The 23,588-nt window shown below is 58.7% G+C and overlaps 1 protein-coding gene across 2 annotated transcripts; it reads left to right on the top strand.

Annotated features, from left to right (window-relative positions):
- Positions 1–353: 353 nt before the first annotated feature.
- Positions 354–23,243, top strand: DNMT3B (DNA methyltransferase 3 beta). 2 transcript variants are annotated; one of them, XM_075768471.1, is made up of 21 exons: positions 354–420; positions 1,218–1,334; positions 1,812–2,023; positions 6,027–6,171; positions 6,841–6,950; positions 8,196–8,348; positions 8,823–9,014; positions 10,543–10,701; positions 11,431–11,538; positions 12,597–12,738; positions 13,049–13,177; positions 13,620–13,664; positions 13,988–14,067; positions 14,342–14,454; positions 14,844–15,027; positions 15,283–15,367; positions 15,899–16,044; positions 16,202–16,292; positions 16,556–16,704; positions 17,355–17,440; positions 20,181–23,243. In XM_075768471.1, the coding sequence occupies exons 3-21, from the start codon at positions 2,006–2,008 to the stop codon at positions 20,320–20,322; spliced, it is 2,277 nt and encodes a 758-aa protein (XP_075624586.1). In that variant the 5' UTR covers positions 354–420; positions 1,218–1,334; positions 1,812–2,005; the 3' UTR covers positions 20,323–23,243. The 2 variants fall into 2 exon arrangements, with proteins under 2 accessions (XP_075624586.1, XP_075624585.1); XM_075768470.1 differs by having other exon boundaries at positions 1,812–2,119.
- Positions 23,244–23,588: the final 345 nt, after the last annotated feature.

Genomic DNA, 23,588 nt, shown 5'->3' with positions numbered 1-23,588 from the left:
CTGGGGCGCCGGGCATGCGGAGCCACGGCTGGAGGATGCGGAGGACGGGGGCGGGGGGGGCGCCTGCCGGGCCGCCGGACACTGGTGGAATGCGGAGCTGTGGCGGGATACAGGGGCGCCGGGGGTGCGGAGCCCCGGGAAGTGCGGGTCCGGGGGAATGCAGGGCCCGGGGGGATGCGGGCCCGGGGGCCCGGGCGGGGCAGTGCGGTGCGGGCCCCGCGCTCCCCTCCCCTCCCCCGCCGTGCGGCGCGGCGGGCGTGGGGCGGCGGCGGTGGCGGCGGAGGAGGAGGGGCTGCCCAGCACGGGCAGGGTTAAAGCGCCATGTAACCGGAGCGCGGGGCTGTCGGGGGCCGGCCGGGGCGCGGGCGGCGGCGAGCGGCGGCGCGGCCCCGCTGGACGGCGCGTCCCGCCGCGGCGCAGGTGAGCGTGGAGCCGGGGACCGGGGGGACTGTGGGGCGGCCGGGGCCGCCCGGGCCGGAGCCGCGGCACATCCTCGTGGGCTGCTTTGTTGTGCTTGGCGGCGGCGGGGGACAATGGGGCGGGTGGGGACGCGGCACCGGGCGCACCGGAGCGCGGCGGTGGCTGCTGCTGTGGGAGCGCCCCGGACGCGGCCGATCGGGCGGCCCCGTGCCCGGTTCCCGGGGACTCGCGGCGCTCCGCCCCCGGGGGCTCACTTGTTGCCGGCGCTCGGCCCCCGGGCGGGTTTGCGGGGCTCGGCGCGCCCGCACCCCCGGGCCGGGCTCCCTCCCGGTCCCGCCCGCCCCTCCGGCTCCCGTCGCAACTTTCGGAGTTTCCCGCGGAGGCGCCGCGGCCGCGTATCCCGAGGGCGCGTCCCGGGGCTGTCACGGCGGGGTCGGGCCGGGTGCTGGAGACCCCCTGTGCCCCGGCGATGCCCGGACGGGCGGGGGAAGCGGGACAGGGGCAGAACCCGGGGCCGCGGCGAGAGCACGGCAAACCCTCGGAGCCTCGGGCTCCCGTCGGTTTCTTGCCGTTTCGGCAAGTGCTGGCTCCGGGGCGGGGAGGGTTTGGGGAGGGGGGCCATTCCCTGCCTGTGGCTCGGCGGGCCCCGGGCAGCGCCGCCCCGCAGGCAGGGGGGCACGGGGAGGGCTTCCGGGGGCCCGCCGAGTCACAGGCAGGGTTGCCGGGGCTGAACACCTTTGTTTTCGGTTCTTGGGTCAAGGAACTGTCAGTGCATCTTGCTTTTCCTCTGTTCGCAGGAAAGCAGCTCTCGGCCGGCGCCTCGGGCGTGAAGTCTCCCCGGGGCTGGGGACGGAGGGGAGGGGGTGGCCGGAGCCGGGGCGCGCTCGGCTGCCAGGCACCGGCCCAGCCGGCAGGTACCGACCCGGGGGGAGCGGGGGAACCCGGGGTAGCTCTGCCGGCATCCTCCTCCTCCCAAGCCCGGGAGGAGCTCCGGGAAGGGAGAGCATCGGAGAAAGAGAAATAAACTCCGGAGTGGCCCCAACGTGGGGCACAAGTCCCAGGAGTCCGGGAGCGGAGAGCAGCGGGTGGGCACCGGGGGCAAGTGCTGGGCCTGGGGCTCTCACTGATGCTGTGCCGACCTCCCTCGGAAAGGGGGCAGGAGAAGGAGCGAGGGGGCTGAAACGTGCTGCCCCTGCAGCAGGACTTGTCTTTTCTGCCTTTATCTCCAGTTTCCTAATTTTTTAATGAAATGAGGGGGACTGAGCCAGAGTGTCCCAGGCCCTGGCGGTGGGGAGGGCTGGAGGCTCGAGCCCCCGTCCTATGGGGCCAGGCGGGGGGGGAGATGGGGACAGTGAGGTGTCATTGTCATAGCCTTATGTCCTCTTGTGCAGGGGAAAGATGAAGCAGTAACCGCTCCGGACGGAGGACCTGCCACCACTGAGGCAAGACCCACCTGCGCAACGGCGGAGCCCCCGCAGCCCCCAGCCCTGCCCGCAGGCAGTACCGGCCCCGGCGCCTGCTCTACACCGGGCACGTCCCTGGGCAGGGGGCTCGGGAGAGCCAGCGTGGCTCATCTCAGCGGGACATGACCGAGATGAGCATGGTAAAGAGCCTAGAGCGGCTGGAGCAGCGGCTGGCTGTGATGGTGGCTGCCCAGGAGACTTCTCAGGCCTGGTCTTCACTGGGAGAGGAGGGGCCGGTTTGTTTTTTGTTTCTTTTCTTTCAACCGAGCTTTGCTGAAAGGCAGCGGGCGACGTGCTGGAGCCTGGGGGTGGCCGCAAAGGTCTGCCGTGGTCCGGCGGGCGAGCGGAGCGGGGCAGGGGGGGCAGGAGAGGAAACAGGGGGAAAATGGAGGGAAGTGCTGGAGCGCGGGAGCGCGGCGAGAGCCGGAGAGGGGCCAGGCACAGGAAACGGGCAGGGGAGGGGAGAGCCTGCCCTTCTTAATGAGCATATCTACCAAAATGGGCTCCCTTTCTTACTAAACTGCCAACCCAGCAACTCTTTTCTTCCCAGGATTAGAGGGAAATGTTCAGTTTGGGGAGAGTTAAAGGCGGGATAGATAGCCCAGAGCCCTCGGCAGGAGCCAGGCTGGAAGGAGCTAGCCCCGGCCATTGGGGTCCTTTATTTCTTTTTGTTATTCAAACACGGCTTGGGTGATGGCTGCCATCCCAGCCATCATGTAAAAAGCTTCCCTCCAGTCTTTTGATATGCATGCCCCTGTCTGGAGGCAAAGTCCAGCTGTCTCCCCTGCAATCTCTCCACCTACTGGGGAAACGCACCTGATAAGGGCCAGCCTGTTTTCTCAAGAAGGAAAACTGAAACCAGCCTGAGCCAGGCTGGGGGAGCAGCCCTGGTCCAGGGGGGCACAGGGGTCCGGAGGCACGGCCCTGCCGGGATGCCTCGCAGGTGAGCACAGCCGCTCTGCCCACTCTGCCCGCTCCAGGGCAGCCGGCGAGCTCGGCCCGGCAGAGATTGTGAGTCTCTCTAAGCAGTTAATGTTGTGGCATGGTCTTTAACCAGTTTGGCAAACCTTAAAGAAACTGGTATTGCAAAACTAGGGCGGGATCTGGAGTCAGCGGGTTCATTGTCTTGGTGGGGTATCGCTGCAGGGCATGTCCTGGTCACCAGGCAGTGTTGGGGCTGCCACTAGTGCCAGTCTCTTGGGGAGCTTTGAGCATCTGAGCTGGAATTCTGCATTATTTTATTCTTCATGGGTTCTTGTATGAAGCGTATGGCTGTAGTGCATGCCTGTATGTTTGCAGTGCATTAAGCAATGCAAACACTGCAGTGCTGTTTTTCTCCTCCTCCCGTGAGACAGAACATGTGAGGGGAGTGTTCTGTTTCCTATTATTTTTGTAATGCCCTGTGTGCACATGTTGGTGTGCATTTCTGCAAGGCGAGGTGAGGACAAAGAGCTGGGTCTTCCGCACAAGCAGGAGATGGTGAGGCTTGCGAGGACGGTGGCTCCTGTGCGAGATCCTCAGTGGCTGGAGGGGCGGACGGCCCTCTTTAGCAGGCAGGATGGTCCTGGGCATGCAGTGCAGCTTCGTTGCTCAGTGCAAAAGGCAACAGCAACAGGAGAAGCGATGGGAATCGCAGTCCTGCTTCCTAGGTGTAGGTTTTTGGGAAAGTGAGACTTTGACTAGCTTTGCAGTTTGGGTCGTGCTATGATGTTCCCTTTCCTGCTTGCATATCAGAGGATGGTGACAGGAGGTCCCCAAGTTATCTCGGGTGGTGCAGCTAGGGAAGTGTATGGAGCAAGCAGTGCATATGCTCCTGCGTACGCACTGCTTGCTCCTGCACGTACGCTGCAGGCCCTGCCTGCGCCCGGTGAGCTGAAATGCTTGTGCTTATGCCAGTGCCTGCGGCCGGGTCCCACGGACCGGCAGAGCTGCCGAGTGTGGGTCTCCAGCTCTGCCAGGGAGCAGTTCCTTCCAAAGTGGTAACTTTTTTTCCCCACTTTATAATTGGAACAAAGACAATGTTGGAGCTCCCTGAGCACTCAGCAAAGCCGAGCTTGGCACATCGGGTGCTCAGTCTTGGCTGTGTATCCCGGGGAGACCTGGCCGCTGTGTCACCCTTCCCTCTGCCTCCCCAGCGCAGGGCTGGCAGGGACACGCTCGCCCGGTCGCCTGCTGTGGGCTGGCTGTGCTGGGCACGGGGGCAGGCCCTGGGGCTGAGAGAGAAAAAGCTATTTTGAGGTGCAAGTTTGAACCTCCTGGGCTCAGGCTCCTGTCTGAGGCTCCCAAACAGGCCTCTGACACCTCTGGGAGGTGGCCATGCCTGCTCCTGTCCTCCCTGGATCTTAGCCTCATGCTGCCCCATCTCCCTGTCCCCAGCCCCTCCTCTGGGTCACTCTCGTGCTAAGAGCTCAGTGTATCCTCTCTCACCTTGCTGTATGGATTCCCAAATGAGATTCACTATTTTTGTTTGTGAGATTTGCTGTTTTTTTTGTGGCAGCGTCACTGGTGGCTACGATTGCTGCCGTTCTGTGTCATCACAGGCTGGGGAGGGGGAGCAGACCCTGGTGGAGCTGACCCGGCTGTGCTATATCAGGGCGCATTGCTGCATCCGAGAGCATCCGGGGTCGGTGTGCAGGACCAGCCGCCCGGGCCGGGGGCAGCCCAGCAAGTCTGGGCAGCTCCCAGGAATTGTTTGCCGGGTCTGGGAGCAGATGTGCTGCAGCAGTGGGATTTCTGCACACAGCTGTAGGGGTTTACGTAGCTTTAGACTCCCTCTGGTGCCATTTCTCTCCTTCTCATCCCTTTGTTGAGGAAATGTGTCTGTGGGGGGAGGCAGGACATGCACCTGGGGGCTCTGCCTGTGGAGGTGGGTGCTGGACACCTGTTTTTCTTTGGTTTTGGATGTTTCCAGGGTTTTAAGGCTGCCCTCGGCATCCGAAACCTCAAACCACGATTGGTCTTTGTCAGAGGTGCTGACAGATTATCTCGAAGCAGAAATCTCAATTGTTGGAAGTAGTTGGAGGCAATGCTGAGCGAGAGCGCCAGGGAGGGGGCGGCAGGGCTGGAAATCTGGGGTCTCTTTGGGGCTGGGGGGCGTTGCTTTTTGTTTCCTAACAGGGTTTAGCTGGATAAAGCCCTGCTTGCTCCTCAGCTGGTTGAGCTGACTTACATGCTCTTGAAATGACTGTGCTGGCGAAGGGGCAAGTTGCAGCACAGATCCATAGCCCAGCAATGAGGCAGCGTAGTCCTGGGAGCCTCTGGGAGAGCCTGGGAGCTTCCACTTCCCAAAACAGGATCCAGGCAAGGCTCCCGAGGGAAGGCAGAGGCATCTGGGCGCCGTGCCCCACCTCTCCCGGGGGACACCTGGCCAGGCTTTATCTGCACAGCAGCAGCTCCTGGGGCGGGGGGGACGCTGGCACTTGCTTCCCCCAACCCCTGGGGCAGGGGGTGGTGGTGCGTGAGTGCTGCCGCATTGACCCCTGCCCTGCCCCTTCATGCTGGGAGGGGGGAGCTGAGGTAAGGGGGTGCAGTAGGAGATTTCTCCCTTTGGGAGGGGGAATTTAACTCACTACAGGCACCAGGACTTTGACCCCCATGCGAGCTGTCGTGTCCCGCTGCTGCTGTAACAGCCCTCCCACTGCTGGGTGTGCTGGATTTGCTGGGCAGCCGGAGCACAGTGAGGCTGGTGCCCAGGGTTGGGTGGGATGTCCCCGGGTTTCTGCAGGATGGCTGGGAAGTGCAGCTCCCCTCCGGACAGGGTCTCGAGCCGTGGCTGGGACCACTCTGGCAGAGCCACTCTGGGCTGGGCAGTGCAGAGACCAGGAGCGCTCCATGGCGTACAGATGGTGGGGCTGGGCGAGCGCAGCCCTGAAAAAAAGCCTCGGTGCTTCCCTAAGGACAAGCAGGTTGCATCTGGGGCCTCTGTTAGCTGGAGCTGGTGGATCTTCAGGGCCACCATGTGTATAGGGAGGTTTTGTCCAGGTGCCCGTTAGCTCCTGGTATCACTCCAGATGGGTCTCTGGTCAGATCCCTCTGCTAAGGGCATGAGAAATTGTGGCTGGCTTGAAGAGCTTACACTGTCTGCTTTGCCTTCCCTGGGGCTTTCTGCAAGGCTAAATTTCCTTTCCACTCTGGCTTCCACAGGCGACCATGAAAAAGGACAAGAGCCATGGCCGGGATGAGGCGGACTGCAGGACGGAGCTGATCCTCATCAACGGGGACTGCACCGATCCCACTAACGACGCACCCGCCCTTGTTCTGGAGGCGAATAGGAAGCCCAGCGCTCCAGGTGAGTCTCGCCGTGCTGTGCCCAGGATGTGCTGTGCCCAGGACGCACAGGGTCAGGGATCTCCCACCTGCTGTCCTGAGGGCTTGCTGGGGGCTGCAGCATTGCAGCCGTGGCCGGGGTCCCTCCATGACTCCACCGGCTTCTGCTCTCTGATGGCACGCGCAGGTCATGGCGACAGAAGCGGTTGTGGAAATGGGTGCCACGCTGGGATGTTGGCTCTGCCCCATGATGGTTTAACTCCCACCAAAGAAGTGCTGCTGGCCTGAGGGGCTGCATCACAGCTTCTGGGATGCTCCGGTTGTGGTGCCCAAATCCCACCTCTTGGGTTCACAAGGTCCTGCTTTAAATGAACTGATGACAAGCCCTGAATAGTTTCCTTATGCCTCTGAGCTTTCAGGAACAAAAAGATCCATAAGTTCTCCACACTTGGTATTAGAGTCCCTCGCAGTTTTGGGGCAGGTGTGTGGTTTGGGACTGCCGGTGTCAGCAGTACCGTGGTGGGCAGCCTCTGGCATGCAGCTTGTCTTCTGCTCTTGGCCACATTTCTCCAAGATGAGGTTTCGGTCTCTACAAATCACATCTTGCTGCTCGGAGCAGTCGTGGGCAGAGGCGTGTGGGGGCCACGGCCAGGATGGCTCGCTGAGGCTGCTCTGCCTTGTCCCTGCGCAGATGCCGGGGGCCTGGGGCTGCCATCCCTGAAGAACAACAAGAGGGTCAGCAAGGGAGACCTCTCCAAGGATGGCCTGTCCTGGCCGCTCACTCTCGCTGGGACGCAGGAGGTAAGTACTCACCAAGGCTGCTGTAAGACCTTGCCGCCCAGGGGCTTTGTGGGCTGTCTGCCGGGGGCAGCTGGTGCCTGGGACACTCGCCCGTTCCCCTCTGGAGCAGCTCTTGCGCTTGGTGCTGGGGGAACAGTCCAACGGCAGATGCAATATCCATTTACAAGAATAATATTTGTTTTCATTTTTAAATTCTTGATTTACATTATGTCAGCAGCAGCAGGAGGATATGGTGCATGATGCAGCGATGCCCATTATGTGTTGCAGCAGTCTAATAATTATTGTGCTGATATTTTCTTTAAAAAGTCCTGGCCGTATTGATGGACCAATGCCTCTTGTGTCTCCAGCTCTCCGGGTGGCTTGCTTTTAGCTGCTTGGGGGCTGGAACCTAGTTTTGTCCCCCCCTGCCCCTTTTGTTGATTAGGTTGACAAACCTCCAGGGTCTGGAAGCATTTTTGCCTTCTGGCTTTATTGTTTTGACTTTGAAATAAAACCCCAAGGTTGGAGATCTGCCTGTAACAAGGCAGCTTCCAAAAGAAAGAGCCATAAATCCAACCGGGGTGAAAATTCTGCTTTCCCACTATGTTGGATTTGGGGCTTTTCACTTGCAAAATCTCATTTCATTTTGAAACTCAGTTATGCCGGATGCAGGAAACACGCCTGGGTTAGACTGTTTTGTAAACTGTGGCTGCTGAAACCGCAGGGGAAAAGCTGCCCTGGGTGTCTCTACAGGGCTGGGCTGTGCGAGGGAGCGCACCCACACATGTGTGAGAGCACCCACGCATGTGTAAGTGGGGTGCTGTGCCCGGGACGGCTGCTCTGCCAAGGCCCGCGACTCTCCTGGTGGCCTCCTGGCTGTTGGCTCCCGCTGCTCTTGGTCGCACCGCCATGGCTGTAGCTGCAAGGAGGGAGGGTGAGGGAGGGTATAGTCGAGGATGCACATGGCAGCTGGAAACAAAAGTTGATTTAAGCAGCTTCTGGTGGGCTGTAGCAATGAATGCTCCTGCGCACGGCTGTGCAGCTCGGCGGAGATGCCAGGAAGTGCACAGTCACACCAAGGAGCTCAGCCCAAGGTGATTCTCGCGGCCATCCACGCTCCTCTCGCCTTCCCCGTGCTCTTGTTCATCCCCAGGGCTCTGGTGCCACCAGTGCCCAGCCCCGAGGAGCAGAGGCTGTCACTGTGCCTGCGTGCTGCTGGCGCGGGGAAGGTGGTCATGCCATGGCACCTCTCTCTCCTGGTTGCAGGTGCGGCCCCGGGGCAGCGCCGGTTGGGAGAGCAGCCTCAGGCAGAAGCCCCCCGTCCGCCTCATCTTCCAGGCAGGGCAGACCCAGCATGAGATGAAGGTCAAGGAAACGAACAGCGTGGAGACTCTCAGGGACCTGCCAACTCCCTTGCGGGTGAGGGTCTGCGTGGGTGTCAGGGTTTTCCTGGGGCTTCCCTGGGGCTCCAGAGACCAGCTGTGTGTGCCCTGGCCAAGTGGCTTCAGACATGTTGTAGCCGCTCTGTGCCTCAGTTTCCCCGCCCCTGTTCAGTGGGGGTGTGTGTGCTGTTGCTGTCCCTTGCTATGAACTGGGTGCTTTGAACACCCTGGGCTGAATAGGGAGAGGAAAAGGGAAGAGAGCAAGTGGTGCATTGTTTTCTGTGTGTCTTGCAAGGAAAAGCAGAGCAGTTCTCCCTCAGACACCCCAGTCCTGGGCCCTTCCCTCTGTTCCTGGCCACGGTGGCATCCCCACTCCCCATCTCTCCCCTCCCTCCTCACTCTCTGGCTCCTGGCCGAGGGGCTCAGGGTGACATCGGGAAGGTCTGTGCTCCCCCCTGCCCCTCTGCCCGTCTTCCTACTGCATTCACACTCCGCTCCCTCCGCCACGCAGAGCTCCAAGCGGCGTCTGGCCACATCTGTCCCCGTGACCACCATCGACCTGACGGAGGAGGACTCCCGGGACTCGTCCCGGAGCAGCAGCACGCTCTCTGGCAGCAGCTCCCAGGAGGGGCAGAATGGCTCTGCCGAGCTGGGGACCGAGGAGCCGGAGAGCAGAGACACGCGGATGGCGCTGGAGTACCAGGTACGGCGGGGCCAAACTCTGCTCCTGTGCTGAGATCCTGTGCCTGGGACGGTGCGGGGGCTTGTCCCAAGCCTGCAGGTGAGAAGAGACCCTCTGGAAACCTCACTGCTGCTTCTCCTGCCTCCTCTTCCCAGCCCGTCCTTCCGTGTGTGTCCAGGGTGTGATGGTGCCGGGCTGTCCCCATCCATCGGGCAGTGGCAGGGCAGCGGGGTCAGTGCTGCTCAGGGGGCACCTTGCTGCAGACCGGTGCTGTGCAGGGACCAATCCTGCCGAGCCGCTGCCTGTGCCACGCGTGTGACTGCAAAGCCTCCAAGGGCCCCCGAGAGACGCGTGCGTGGCACACGCCGGGCTGGCAGCCCTGCCCTGCCCTGCCGGGACAGGCAGTTGCGTGTGCAGAAAATGTCGGGGGATGCTGGAGAGGAATGAAGCTGCTGGAGCTGCAGAGAGTGATTCAGTGCCTGCGGGCGTCAGGGCAGGGCCCGAGACTTGCAGGAATTGGGCAATTGCATCTTGCTGCATAATTAGGTGCCTAATTGCAGAACAAAGCTGGGAAGGAGGGCTCTGCAGGCAGGAGGTCACTCTGCTCCTGTGGGAGAGGTGCCTCCCCAAGCACAGCACGGTGCTGGCATGGTCCCCGTCAGGCTGCCTGTTGGGGGCCCTTGGCATGGTGACATCAAAATTCCCAGCTCTTCTTTTTCTTCTGTTTTTGCTCTGCCCTGTTTCCTGCTCTCCCTGTGGGAACAAGCGGAGGGTGGGTGCTCTCTCTGGGGTGCAGCCAGACGAGCTGAGCTGTGAGCCCTGTAAAGGGGGCTTCCCCGTGCCAAGGAGGAACCTCATCTGCTCAGGAAGCCCAGGGAGCAGCCTCGGCGCGAAGTCCTCCCTGCTGCAGGCAGGACACGTAGCATCCCTTGCCGTGCCTCCCACGTCCCTCAGCCTGGGCCATGTCTCGTGGCCTGGCAGCAGCGTGCAGTGAGCAAAGTTCTCCAGACAAACATGGCTGTGGTGGGCAAGGGGATCGGGAGACTCTGTGTGCGCTCCCAGGAGCTGCTGCCCGCCTGCCTTGCTCATTCCCATCATCGGTGCTGCTGCAAGCCCTTCTGTGACAGCCAGAGCTTCCTAGCTGCTGGTTTGTGTGAAGGCAGGAAAAGGCTTCCCGGTGTTTGCAGAGACCCTGGGAGGGCAGGCAGGAGGGGGCATGCACAGGGTGCTGGTGCCAGGAGGGCTGCGCAGGACAGAGCACGCACTGCACCGTGCGTGCCAGGCGCTGGGCTTGGTGTGGGGCTGGCAATGCACAGACCTTCCCGACGAGCTCCTGCGTGGTGCGGGGCTGGGAGCCAGCACTGCCGGGGATGTGTTCTGCCTGTTTTTTGAGGGGGGTGCAGCTTTTATAGATCATTGCACAGAGGTCCATGCACGCTGCAGTGAGTGACACGTGGCAGAGCAGCTCTCCAGGGCGTCCCGTGGCTGTTCCCCCACACAGGTGCTTGTGTGCTTTTGGCTGATCGGCGTTGTCCTCTTGTGCTTTCAGGATGGGAAGGAATTTGGAATTGGGGAGCTCGTCTGGGGAAAGATCAAAGGTTTCTCCTGGTGGCCTGCGATCGTCGTCTCCTACAGAGCCACAGCCAAGCGGCAGGCTGTCACAGGCATGCGGTGGGTGCAGTGGTTTGGAGACGGGAAGTTCTCTGAGGTAAGCCTTGCTGCCTGCCCCTGCCTGTGCCCGGCTTCGCCCAGGCTGAAGTCCCCTCCCCTGCACATTTCTGCCATCTGTCCCATTCCTGGGGCTGCCTCTGGGGTGTGTGTGCGCACCCAGCTGCAGCCTCCCCGGGCAGGGACCCGTGCTTTTAGCGTAGTCAGGCTCTGGCATGCTCTCATAGCTCTAGTGTCTATAACGAATGATGGGCCACCGTAGGCTGGTGACAGGATCCAGCAACAGGGACGTCTGCCCTGGTCTCTAGGGCTGCTGCTGTTGCTCCCTGCCGGGTGAGAGATGCCCTCCTGGAGCAAATCACCCGTCAGCCATCCTGCACCTCCCCTGGGCTGCAGGCAGGACGGAGGGAAGCGCTGTGCCAGGTGCCCGTGCTGTGCTGTGCCGGCAGAGGTGTGGTGCCAGCAGAGGGTGCAAAACACCCGTCCTAGTCATGACTGCAGTGCCACCGCCTCTGCCCTGCTCCCTCTGCTGCTTGTCACCCTCTGCAAAGCTGACACTGGGCTTCCTCGCCCGGCTCCGCAGTCCAGACAAAACCCCGGCAGCGTGGCATGACCGCAACCCCGCGCTCTTGGCTGCGGCGTGAGAGCCATGCCGGGAACTGCTGTGCTGCAGGGCCGGGTCTGCGGTGCGGGGGGCATGGTGCTGTGGGGGACACGGACAAAGTGAGGCATGCCCGTGCTCGCTGGTAAGCTTTTGTTGCTCTCCCAGGTTTCTGCAGACAAGCTGGTGGGACTGATGGCATTTAGGCAGCATTTCAATTCTTCAACGTTTAATAAGCTGGTCTCCTACCGACGAGCCATATACCACGCCCTGGAGGTAACCGCAGAGCAGAGCTGGGGTTGGATGGATAAGGTCCCAAGTGAAGCGCCCGGGCTCTGGGGGGGGGCGGTGGGATGTGGGGAGAGCCAGGGTGGCTGTCGCAGCTGAGCCAGCGAAGGAAATGCTTTGCTGGGGCAGGAAGAGATGCCCCAGCTGGGAAGCCGGGCATCTGCTGAGCCCAGGTGCCTGCAGAGCTCGGGCAGTGTGTGGGGAGGTGGCTGGGGCCAGGGCTTCCTGCCTCTGTCCCTGCACGTTGCTTTGCATCTGGGGGTTGTTCTGGATAATGCCTGCAAATCACCTTGAGAGCGATCAGTGAGGGACCTCCTGCCACAGTCCGGAATTAATCATGTCCCCCATCTGCCGGGGCAATGTGGACAGATGTCTGTAGGAAAACCCTCCTTTCGCTGCTGGGACTATTTCCAAGTGCAGCCATGGGGCCAGACTCTGCTTATCCCCGAGTGTTTAGGAGTAGCTGCTGCTGCTCCAGGGTCTTGCTGCTCCCGAAAACCCGGGTCCAGGCTCCCTCCAAGGGCTCTGACACACGGCAGCATCGTGGTTGCACGGCAGTGTCACTGGCAGGAGGTATCCTGGGCTGGTGCCGGATGCCCTTTGTGGTCAGAGCTGGCACTGAGCACCCCATGGGTCTGATCCCCATCCAGGGGATGCATCACGCCCCGGGTTACGGTGCTGCAAACCCACAGGCACCTCTTCTGCCGTTTCTTTGCTTCCTGTTGCTTATGGTGGAGCAGAGTCTGGGTGAGAGCCGGGGCTGGGCTGTCCCAGCTCCCAGGTAGATTGGGGCCGGTGGGACGGGCTCGTTGCAGGGATGGGGAGGCACAGGAGCGCGGCCGAGGGCACACCCAGAGTGGGAATCCAGCAGCTGCCGCTGTGCTGGGGACACTGAGCCCTGCTCACGTGTGTGCGTTGTGGGGAGGGGATCTGGGACCACACGGCCCTGGCAGGCATGTGGGCCATGCACGCTGCAGGCACGCCGCTCCCTGGCTGGGGACCAGCCCCCGTCACCCTAGCCCACGCCGTCCCTCCTCTCTCGGCAGGTTGCCCGGAGCCGGTCGGGGAAGACGTTTGCGGCCACTCCTGGAGAGTCTCTGGAGGAGCAGCTGAAGCCCATGATCGACTGGGCACTCACCGGCTTCAAACCCTTGGGCTTCAAGGGACTGCGACCACCCAAAGCCTCAGGTGAGGTGGTGGCATGAGCTGGGCATGGGGCTGGCGTGGGCAGCAGCAGTTGGCCTGGTTCTGAGGCGGCCCTGGCGCTCCTCACTCCTCAGTGGGGTCCCTCACAGAGTAGCGTTGCAAAAAGCCAGAGTAAAACGCCCTGAGAGCCGTTGCTCCTGGAAGTCAACGACCCAGCTGAGCCTCAAGCCATGTGTGGGGAGCCCAGATGGCTGGGGTGGGACCTGGCAGGGCTCAGCAGGAGATGACGCCAGTGTCCTGGGGAGCTCTGGGGCTGGAGACTCGTCCCCAGGGGACCGCCTTTCCCTTGCAGAGAACGGGGCCCTGAGGAACGGGACGGAGGAGGTGCTGTCCCTCGAGCAGTGTCCCCCTCCCAAGAGGCTGAAGACCAACCTCTGCAACAACAACAAGGAGCAGCGAGTGGAGGAGGACCAGACCCGAGGTAACTGGCAGCTGGGGAGCAGCATGGCCTGGGCTGTGCATCCTGAGAAGCACTGGGAAACCTCTGGGAAAGGGCTTGGCTCTTCCCAGCGTGGTTTCTGAAGGCCGGAGATTTGTGGTCTCGTGTTGCTTGCTTGTGCCTTACAAGACATCAGCGAACACAACTGCAAGACATGGTGCCACAAGCTGGGCTCCATTAATTGCTCAGCTTGGAAATAATCTGTGTTGCTACTTTGAGCTCTAGCTCTGATATCTCCAGCAGTGAAAGGACATGGGTTTTGCAGCAAAATTTCTAATATGCCCATGGCCTGCCTTCTCTGTGCAAGGCTCAGCAAAGCCGTAGCAGTTTTAATGCAAGAAATGAGGCATCTATAAGTAGAGCGCATTTAAAGGTTGTTACATAAGGAGTGATAAACCTTTCTCTTTTTTTTTATTTTATGAAGAGCAAATGGTTTCTGAAGTTACGAACAACAGTGGGAGTCTCGAAGGTAATCAATTGCCCTATCTCTCTTGGGAGAAGGTGTGGGGCTGGTGCAGGTGCTTGCAGGCAGCACGAGGCAAAGATCATGGGTCCCTTTTTAACTGCACCGTGTAGGAAGGGGTAAAGTGCTGTGCTTGCAGATTGCTGGGCCTCCCTTTGTGTTGATGGGAGCAGACTGCTGTGCAGAACCTCCCCACGGGACCTGCTCCCGGGGCAGCCACAGCTGCATCTCGACCTGCACGCGGTTCAGATGAGAGGCCCCACAGAGGGTCTGCACTCCTGCGTGAGGGTGCCTGCCCCGGGGTGAGCGGAGCTCTCTCTGTCACGCAGACAGCTGTTTGTCCTGCGGAAGGAGAAACCCAGCCACCTTCCACCCGCTGTTCGAGGGGGGCCTCTGCCAGACGTGCAGGGTAAGTGCTGCCGTGCCGGGGCTGAGTGGGAGCCTGGGGCCAGAGGAGGGGGTGCAGCGGTCAGCCCTGCTGCAGCCAGCGCTGTCGGGACAGGAGGGGTGACTGCCAGATCCTGGCCATGCTGTGTCCGCTGTGGGGCTGTCCCTTGGCACATTCTCTCCATGTAAAGCATCGAGGACGTGCATCCGAGCTCTCACAGTGCATCAGGGACAGAGCAAAGCTGCATGGATCCTGATCCTCCATCCTTCTGTCCTCCTGGCTGTCCTTTTGCTAGGATAGATTCCTGGAGCTCTTTTACATGTACGACGAAGATGGCTACCAGTCCTACTGCACTGTCTGCTGCGAAGGGAAGGAGCTGCTGCTCTGCAGCAACGCCAGCTGCTGCAGGTGGGCCCCGTGCATCCCTGTCTCCGTTCCTTGGGCTGAGCTCCCAGCAGAGTTCCTGGGGAGCCACAGGGAAGCTGGGTCATGCGTGAGCCTGGGCAGGGTGCTGTGCTGGTCCCCAGCTGGCTGCTATGCGGCATGTCCCAGCACAGCCTACCTGTCCCCGCTGAGCTGGGCTGCACCTGAGTGAGCCCTGGGGAGGATGGCAGCTTTACCCATGCCTGGGTCACCAGCTTGTGTTAGCTGCCCTAAAAAATGGGCTACTGCCTGGAAAAACATCCTGCAAAACAGGGTGGGGGCTCTGGTGCATGGCAGGGGAGACTCCAGAGAGGCTGGGGTGACCCAGAGGGGTTTCTGGAGGTGATGGGCACGAGGTGTTGTGGTTTGGGCAGGTGCTTCTGTGTGGAGTGTTTGGAGGTGTTGGTGGGGCGAGGGACGTCGGCCAAGGCAAAAGAGCAGGAGCCCTGGAACTGCTACATGTGCCAGCCCCAGAGGAGCTACGGGGTGCTGCAGCGCCGGCAGGACTGGAACACCCGCCTGCAGGACTTCTTCACCAGCGACAAGGGACAGGAATACGTAAGGGCTGGGGGCAGGCGAGCCCAGTGTGCTGGGCTTTGGGCAAGAGGGCTGCAGAGGGCAGGGCAAACAGCTCAAAATTCTTCGGCCTCTGCCTTGGTCTGGCTCATCCACCCTCTCCAAGGATGGTGGGCTCTTGGCTGTGCAGATGCTCCTCTGAAGGTGTGGGCGATTCCTGTAGAGCCGAGGTTTGGCCTCATAGAGCATCGCAGCACTGTCTAGAGTAGGGGCTTCATTGCTGTCCTTCCATTGCAGGCTGCACCCAAAATCTACCCAACGGTCCCACCAGCGAAGAGGAGACCCATTCGAGTGCTCTCTTTATTTGATGGCATAGCAACAGGTGAGGCACTGGAAGAGGACCGTCCTGATGGCTTGCAGCACTACAAGTCGGGGATGACTAGTTTCATGGCCTCGAACCTGTCTCTGAAAGCTTGGTGGGGAGAAGGGGGTGAAGGGCAGGGGGATCCCCATCAGAAGGGGATGAGAGCAGAGGCTCTCCTTCCTGCTGGACAGGGCTGTGGAGGAGGGATGGATGGCGGGATGGAGGGAAGGTGTGGGAATGTTGCTCACAGAGGTTCTTGCTGTGCTGAGTGCTGTCTTGGCCTGCTGATTTCACTGAGAAGCAGGAGCTGTGGGAGTGCTGGTAACCTGGCCTCTGGTGAAGAAGTGCCTGAGGGCAACTAGTTTGACTCAAGTTTCTGGGAGCAAACTTGCCTGGAGGAATGGGTCAGAAAAATAAGTTTGTTCATCTAGAAGTCCTGTGTGACTGCACCCACCTAGCACATACGAGAGTGGCCACATCGAGCTTCTGACGATGGAGACTGGGAGACTAAAGAGAGCAGTGCAATCTCAGACCTCTGTCCCTTGGCAGGGTACCTGGTGCTGAAGGACTTGGGCATCCAAGTGGAGAAGTACATCGCCTCGGAGATCTGCGAAGACCCCATTGCTGTGGGCACCATGCGGCATGAGGGCAACATCACCTATGTGCATGATGTCAGGAACATAACCAAGAGAAACGTGAGCACTGCTTCTGTGGGAGGGCTGGGGAATGTGGTGCCGTGACCGTGTGGGTCTCACCCCACCAGCCCTTGACCCGTCCCTGCTGCAGCCCCTGCCCGGCTGGGGAAGGGGACCCGCTTACGTGCCGTCTCCTAACTGGGTCTGTTTGCTCTAGATCGAGGAGTGGGGTCCCTTTGACCTGGTGATCGGTGGAAGCCCCTGTAACGACCTGTCCCTTGTCAACCCGGCCAGGAAGGGGCTGTATGGTAAGGCCACTTTGCCTCTGCAGAGCTGGGTACCCCCGGGGTGTTCCTGGGGTGCGGAGCCACCTTAAAATCCATGGAAGCAGTTCAGCCTCGGTCTGCATCGGTGGTGGCTCCTCTCTGAGCTGTAAATTGTGGGGTTGCACCTGCAAAGCACAGACTGTCTCCATGCCAGTTGCGGTGGGGAGAGCAGCCAGGCCCCCTGGATCCGTGCCCCCTGTGCCACAGCCGGTCCCAACCCGCCGCTCCGGCTTTCTCCCTTGCAGAAGGAACCGGGAGGCTGTTCTTTGAATTTTACCACCTGCTCAACTACGCCCGTCCCAAGGCAGGAGAGGAGCGCCCCTTCTTCTGGATGTTTGAGAATGTGGTGGCCATGAGAGTCAACGACAAGAGGGACATTTCTCGATTTCTGGAGGTAGGGAAAGCCGCTGGCTTTGGGAAAGACATCGGAACAGGAGACACTTGCTGGGCTGTGCAAGGTGTGCCGAGGCTGTGAGGGTTTGGCTGTGGTTTCATGTGGCCCCGATGCTGGAAAACCCCTTGTCTGATGTACATGCTAGCAATCAACTCTTTAGTCTTGGCTTTGGATCCCTTCTGGCTTTCATCAGGTTAACCCTGAGCGCTATTTCTCCGGGGGAAGGTTTTTGCCAGCCTTGCAGAAAGCATCTGTTCAGAGCAATGCCTGTTATTTCTAGGGAGAGGGAGGTCAGAGACTGGAAAGGATTGTTAACTTTGTGGTAGCCAAGAAAGGCTGTGGGTCAACAGGAACCCCCATGTGTAAAAGCCCCATCGGAGGCTGATGGACCTGATCCTGGCCCAGAGAAATCAGCACTGAAGCATGCTGTGATTCTCATTAGCTGCTGGCCATGGCTGTGGTGTGGGAGCCCACATGGCCGACTAGACTGTGCTCTGGTGTGGAACAAGGGTTTGTTGGGGCTACATCCTTAGGAGGATTTGCTGAAGACTTTAGGTCTCTGCAGTGCACTGAGGAAGGGCTTCCCGTGCAGGAGAGGGCTCATCCCACACCTCTAACTTTTATTTCCCCCCCCGTCTCATGGCCTGCAGTGTAACCCGGTTATGATTGACGCTATCAAGATATCGGCTGCCCACCGAGCACGCTATTTCTGGGGCAACCTTCCAGGGATGAACAGGTAATTCTTCGCTGTCATTTTTGAATCTCGCTGTAGTTTTGTTTTTGTTTCATGGTGCTTGTGTGGTTCTTCTTTCCTCCTTGGCCCTAAGCCCAGCTCCTGGGAGCCAAAGAGCTGCAGCTCCTGTTCGGTGCAGTTTCCCTGCAGTGATGTGCACATGATAACGCACATGAGCAACCATGAGATTGTGGGAAAAGCGTAGCAGCGTCCCCATCCCTGGACCTGAAGCCTGTGGAGGGAAGAGTGATAGGGCTTGTGCAGGATGCTGTGTGGTGGGGATGCTTGGGGATGCACATATGCACCAACCTTTAAGACCCAGGCTGATGTGGGGTGCTGTATGGCAGGCTTGTGCCCTGGTCAGTGTCGTGCGGGGATTTGGTGATGGTGAACCCGAGCAGCCGCCGTGGCCGTGGCCCGTCAGCCCGGTGCAGCGGCATGGGGAAGCTCACGCTATGGCAGGCGGCGGCTGCTGTGACAAAGCATGACTGCGCTCCTCCGAACTTTGTTCATACCTTGTAGCACCCCAAATTCACAGCAAAACACAACAGAAGGACTTGGAGTAGAGTAAAATCCAATTACTCACAGTCCTGCACACCAAATACTTCTAGCAACAAAAACTGGAGTTTTTGCACAGCCGGAGCCTCAGCCAATAAACTCAGACTGGATTTAAATATTTTTGCTTGTTTATAATAAATTGCCAGTATTTGTTGGAGTTAAAACTAATTAAAGCTGAGCTAGAGGCATGTAGGTATTTGAAAGTGAAATAGCAATTACCGAGCCTTTGTTGTGTCATGCCGTTTGAAATGGCATTGAACTTTCATTTGGTTGTAACTGAGTCGGAAGCGCCCGGTGTGATGAGTCAGAGCTATCTCCATGACATAGCTTGGGGCGATGCTTGCAGAGGTGCCTCGCTGAGCAGAGGCAGGCAGGATGGCACGGGCACAGGGCTCCTCTGAAAACAATACCGAAAACAATACCGGGAAAAGCTACGGAGGGCACTGGGGGAAGTGGATTGGCACTGGGGGGCTCTGAGCATGCTGGGGAGCAGAGTGCCCTTCCCTTAGGAGACTCCTGAAGCTCACTCCTCTCTGGGTGGCTCAGGGGGGTGCTACCCAGGGGAAAAGGGCTCCTGCGCCTGCCCTGGAGGGAGCTGCTTTGGTCTGGCCTGCACCGGAGCGGGCAGGAGCTGTGAGTTTACAGCAAAGGACCTCTAACGACTTGGTGGTTCCTTGGAGAGTGATCTGTTGACCTCAGCCAAGCCGGAGAGGCTTGCATGAGGACTTGACATGCAGAGCTGGGAGGAGGAGTTTTCTATTGTCTTTAGATATTTAGCGTTTCCTTTTACTCTCTATATTCAGTGCTAGTGCTGATTCCTGGCTGAGAGATTATTGGTGGCTCTTCTGTTTTGCTTTTCCTTTTATTTTCCTAATCCAATTTTAAAATAGAGCCAGCATGCTGGCGTTTCAATCCATGCTAGCATCTCCCTTTAACTGGGAAATCGGAGCTCTGCTGAGGTGTGTTCCCCGGTGTGCTGGTGGAGGTGGGCTGGGACCTTGCTCATGGGACAGCAGCGTTTCTGCTCCCTCCAACAACTACCTGGAGCAGCGATGCTCTGGTATTTGACATTTCTGCTCCAGCCTTTGAGGCAGGCAATCTGCGGAGGTGATGGGTATTTCAGCAGGAAAGCTGTGGTGGCTGTAGGAGAGGCCATTGTGGGATGAACACCGTACCGTACTTCAGGAAAGCATGGCACACTTGCTGTGTTTCACCTGACGGGCTACGCGTCGGCACACATTGGTAAGACAAGAGCCCCGTACTGTACTGTGTCCTGGCTGTGAGATATTGTCTCTTAATTTCACTAAGACTCAAAACCTGAGATTTTAGTGACCGTCCAGGCTTGCTGCTTTCCTGTCAACTTATCAGGGTGTACATCAGCATCTCTTGGCTCACCCAGGGGCTCCGGTGTTTCAGTACAGCACGCATCAGTGCAACTTAGCAGCTTAGTGCACTCCAGAGCCATAATAGAAAATTTTAACATGGCTGGTGATTTTAATTTTGGCTGCCCTCAGTGTCTGTAAATGCATCGGTGCTGTGAGCCTCCGGAGCCAGGACAGCTCGCCGTTCTCTGCCTGCAGGCATGTTTGGGGCGGGAGGCGCGTGCACATACTTGCCACATATAGATTTCCACGAGCCAGCAGGTGCAGCGTGGGGGCTCCTTCATTCCTGGCTTGAATCCCCTGGACGGGTCACATCCCGAGTCCACAGCTGGGTCTGGGCACTTTATTCCCATCCACAAGTGGGTTAAGTCGTATGGGGCAGAAAAGCTCGCACAGGCACGCGTGGGATGATTTGTCGGGCTGCCTGGGTCTGCAGGAGCGGGGCCGTGGGAGATGCGGGCACTGCTCTGCTGCCATCACCTGCCACTGCCCTGGAGCGAGTCTGCCGCTGGCTCTGGGCAGAGCAGGAACGACTGCGTCACCTTTGGTGAATGCTTTGAGGGCTTTGGGTGGAAAGCGATATGCCTTTGCTTGCTGCTGCTCTGGGAAAGAAAATCGAGCTGGCGGGGAGCACTGGCTGTTAGCGGTGAGAAGCTTCTGCCGAGCGAGGCTGTAAAACACAGGCTGGGGCTTGAGGGAGCCCAGGGCAGAGGGACACTGCGTCCTGGCCACGGCCGGTGGGTGCTGGGGGAGCAGAGCAGCCGCCAAGTCTCACCCACTTCTCTTCTGCCTCCGCTCTGCAGGATCTTCGGCTTCCCCCTCCACTACACAGACGTCTCCAACATCAGCCGCGGGGCTCGCCAGAAGCTGCTGGGGAGATCGTGGAGCGTCCCCGTCATCCAGCACCTCTTTTCCCCGCTCAAGGATTACTTTGCCTGTGAATAGCAAGCCGAGCGTCCCTCGTCTCTCTGGTAAAGATGCACAGCTCCGCTGCCATGGCGGGAGAGGGACGGGCACGGCCGCCGGACTCTGCCACGGCACCATCCCTCCCCGGCCACGTGCTGCGGGAAGGCAGCCTGGCCCCGCAGGGAGAGCTGAGGAAATGTCTTTAACCAAAGAACCTGGCAGGGTAACTTTTCTTTAAAGGGACTAACGGCAGTGATACGTAGAAAATGATGGACAAAAAGAGCTTTAATTACCCAGCGCAGGAAGCTCTATGCATAACCGATGAGATGAAAAGTCTCCTACAGAGCATTAAATATTCCGTTTTAGCCTAGAGCTGGAAAGTCACAACTTGCTGAACAGTAAGTGTAGAGGCAGCTGCCGGGGTGCTGCAGACATACTTGAACTACAGCAAATTATTGCTTTTCCTAAACAAACAAAACCTCTCTTGAAGCAACTGCCAAAAATCCCCAAACTGTAGCAGCAGGTGTAAGGGACCCTGGTCAGGTTACATACACTGAACATGCAGGATTACAGAAACCAAATCTTTTTTTATTTTAAGACTTTTTTGATAAACTTTTAATTATGTTGTTTAACGTCTATTGCTGCTTTAAGGCATTACATAAGAATGTGGAAATTCCTAGACCTGAATGTAGCTGAAACTGAACTGTGAGGTGATAGAATTACTTTTCTAGCTAGAACTAAAGAAATACTGTTTTATATGTTTGGCTGTAGTTTACAAATATTCACTACTTCCTTTTTAAAGCATCTAAAACTTTTCCTTACATTTTAAAATCCTGCTGAGTGGTTTGAAAGCTTACACAGTAATCAGAGCACGGAGGATTTGGGCTCCAGTGTCCATAAAGGAAAATGTTCTCTGAGCATTCATTTCCCAAATGAATGCGGTGCCTCGGCAGGAAGGATAGCGTAGTGGTCAATGTCTTCAAAATACAGCCCCCAAACGTCATGTATGATGTCACAAACCCGAGCAGTATTGGCAGCGTGTTAGCTGTGGTGCAGGGGGTTCCTTGCAGGGAAAATCCCGCCCGGGGCTGTAGGATCCAGGAGCACGGCACTGGCCTCGCCCCGTGGGGCTGGCGGAGCTGACCCCACTGCCGCTGGGGTGGGGGCACGTGCCGGCGCAGGTCCTGGGGGTCCGCAGGCAGGGGCTGTACCTCTCCTTCCCCGCGCGCCTGTCTCCCCATGCGTGGCTCTGTGGGACGCTGCTGGTGCTCGGCATGTGCCCTGCCCCAGCCTGACAGTACCCTGGGGGGCTCCCTGGGCCGTACCCCCAAACTGGGAGCTCCTGCAGCCACCGCTGTGCTCATTTTACATTGCCCTCCTCCGCTCCCTGACTTTGCCGGAGTGATTATCTCGCTGTCCGTGAAGTCCAGGGCGTGCTGTTCCCATGGCCAGCGTCAGGGGAGACGCGGGTGCGTGCGCAGCAGAGCCCCTCCGTCTCCCCAAGGTTTTCCATAACCACGGAGCTGCTGTCCCGGCCGGCGTCTCCCAGGGACTCTTGGCTCCAATGCACATTTCAATGCACTGAAACAACTCATGACATTCCCCTCTCGGTCCCTCTGTCCTCCCCTACCTCTGCTGTTCACTACAACCTGTCACCTGGGTTTGGCAGAGCCCTTGGGTGCCTTCTCAGAATTAATTGGGTGCAAACCACGGGCCAACCCTGCCAGGCTGTCTCACAAGGTGGTGTATGGCATCAGTGGGAAATAAAAGCTTCTCTCCTGGCTTCTTCTACCTCTCTAACACATGGGGACCCCCTTGCACCCCCCTGACAGGTGGTGGAGGACGGCAGCCTCCCATTTTCCACTCTTGTTGGCGTGGAGCTGCCGGTGTGTGGCTTTCCACCCTGTCCCCAGGCTCTGAGGACCGTCTTCTGTCGGTCTCCAACCCAAGGTTGCACTCGGGAATGGGCAGGAAGGGAAGCCCAGGTCGCTTAAAGGCTTTTTTTTCTCTTGATCCTGCCCAGAGGTTACTCTTTAGTCTTCCCACAGGGGTTCGTTCTCAAGTGATGCACGTTCGAGCCGCACACCTTAGTTAAGAAAACGCTGGAGAAAGCCAAGCGGGCTCGTCTCCTCTGTGTCCCCGCTGGCATCCGCGACGCTCGGCAAGGGCTCGGGGACAAGCAGCACCCTCTCACCACCTTTGTCACCAGCCCCCTGACTGGGAAGATGCCCAGGTGGGTTCTGCGGGTGCTGGAGGTGTTGGGGAAGCCTGGCGTCACCACCACCGTGCCGGCTGGTTTTGGACCCCTCACCAAACTCTGATCCTTATGCCCAGCCTGGACCCAAGACACAACACTAATTTGTCCGCCCAGTCCCCGTACGGAGCCCGACGCGGGGGTGACGGCCGTCCTCTGCCTTGGGATCCTCTGACAGATTTTATTTTTCGAAACTGGCTAACACGTAACCTCCGTTCGATGGCGTCTCTAATTTCATACTCCAGATCTCACATCCTTTTCTATCTGATCAAAAGAAAAATAAATGGAAGAGAAAAAAAAAAAAGGACTTGGGGAAAGTAAACAAAGATAAAAGAGGAATGAGAATTGTCTTGGCATTAAGCTTACTTGATAAGAATTGTAGTAGACAAGTCTTCCTTGAATTTATTTTCCCTGTAAGAGCTGCCTTTTATTATGTCTTTCTAAAAACGTAAGGAGAGGTAGATTTCAGAAATGCCTTTTTAATGCTTTTTAAAGGTTTCTAACTCTCCCTGGTGCTATTTTTTTAGGTTAAGGATTTTTGATGTTGAAAGTCTTGCGGGTTTTTATACAATCTTTTGAAAATAAAAAAGCTGTATTGTTTTGTTGAACACATTTCATATGCTTTTTGTATTGCAAGTGCGAAAACTCAAAACTGTGCCTTGTCCACGCAGTTTTACTGATTTTCGTGTGGGAAAGCAAGGGGATCCATGTCAACAGTTTACCATTTATCGGTGTCTAATTAAAAATCAGTATTTCTGTATGAGCGGACAGTCCTTATTTGATAAATTCAGGGTGTGAAAAAAGGGGGTTCCCAGAGGGAGGAGTTTCGCAGGTTTTCACAGGCTGGCCCTTGCCCCGCTGCCCCTGGAGGTGTCGGGCCCCGCACAGCGGCAGACCGGCCGGGCCGGGGTCGGGCCGGGGTCGGGCCGTGCCCGGTGCTGCCTGCAGCGGCCCCGCCGGGGTCCTCGGGCCTGAGCCGGGAGAAACCCCGCCGGCACGCGGGATCGCACGGATGTGGGCGGGGCTAGCGGCACTGCCAATCGCAGGTGAG

This window comes from Balearica regulorum, chromosome 16, assembly GCF_011004875.1.
Source record: "Balearica regulorum gibbericeps isolate bBalReg1 chromosome 16, bBalReg1.pri, whole genome shotgun sequence".
NCBI classification, from domain to species: domain Eukaryota; kingdom Metazoa; phylum Chordata; class Aves; order Gruiformes; family Gruidae; genus Balearica; species Balearica regulorum.
This window is presented reverse-complemented; position numbering and strand designations above follow the sequence as displayed.

Excerpts from the sequence above, each read along its gene's own strand:
- DNMT3B (XM_075768470.1), top strand. The coding sequence starts at position 2,006 with ATGACCGAGATGAGCATGGTAAAGAGCCTAGAGCGGCTGGAGCAGCGG. Across the intron at positions 13,178-13,619 it reads GGAGGAGGACCAGACCCGAG|AGCAAATGGTTTCTGAAGTT; the intron begins GTAACTGGCAGC and ends TATTTTATGAAG. Across the intron at positions 16,293-16,555 it reads GGCCAGGAAGGGGCTGTATG|AAGGAACCGGGAGGCTGTTC; the intron begins GTAAGGCCACTT and ends TCTCCCTTGCAG.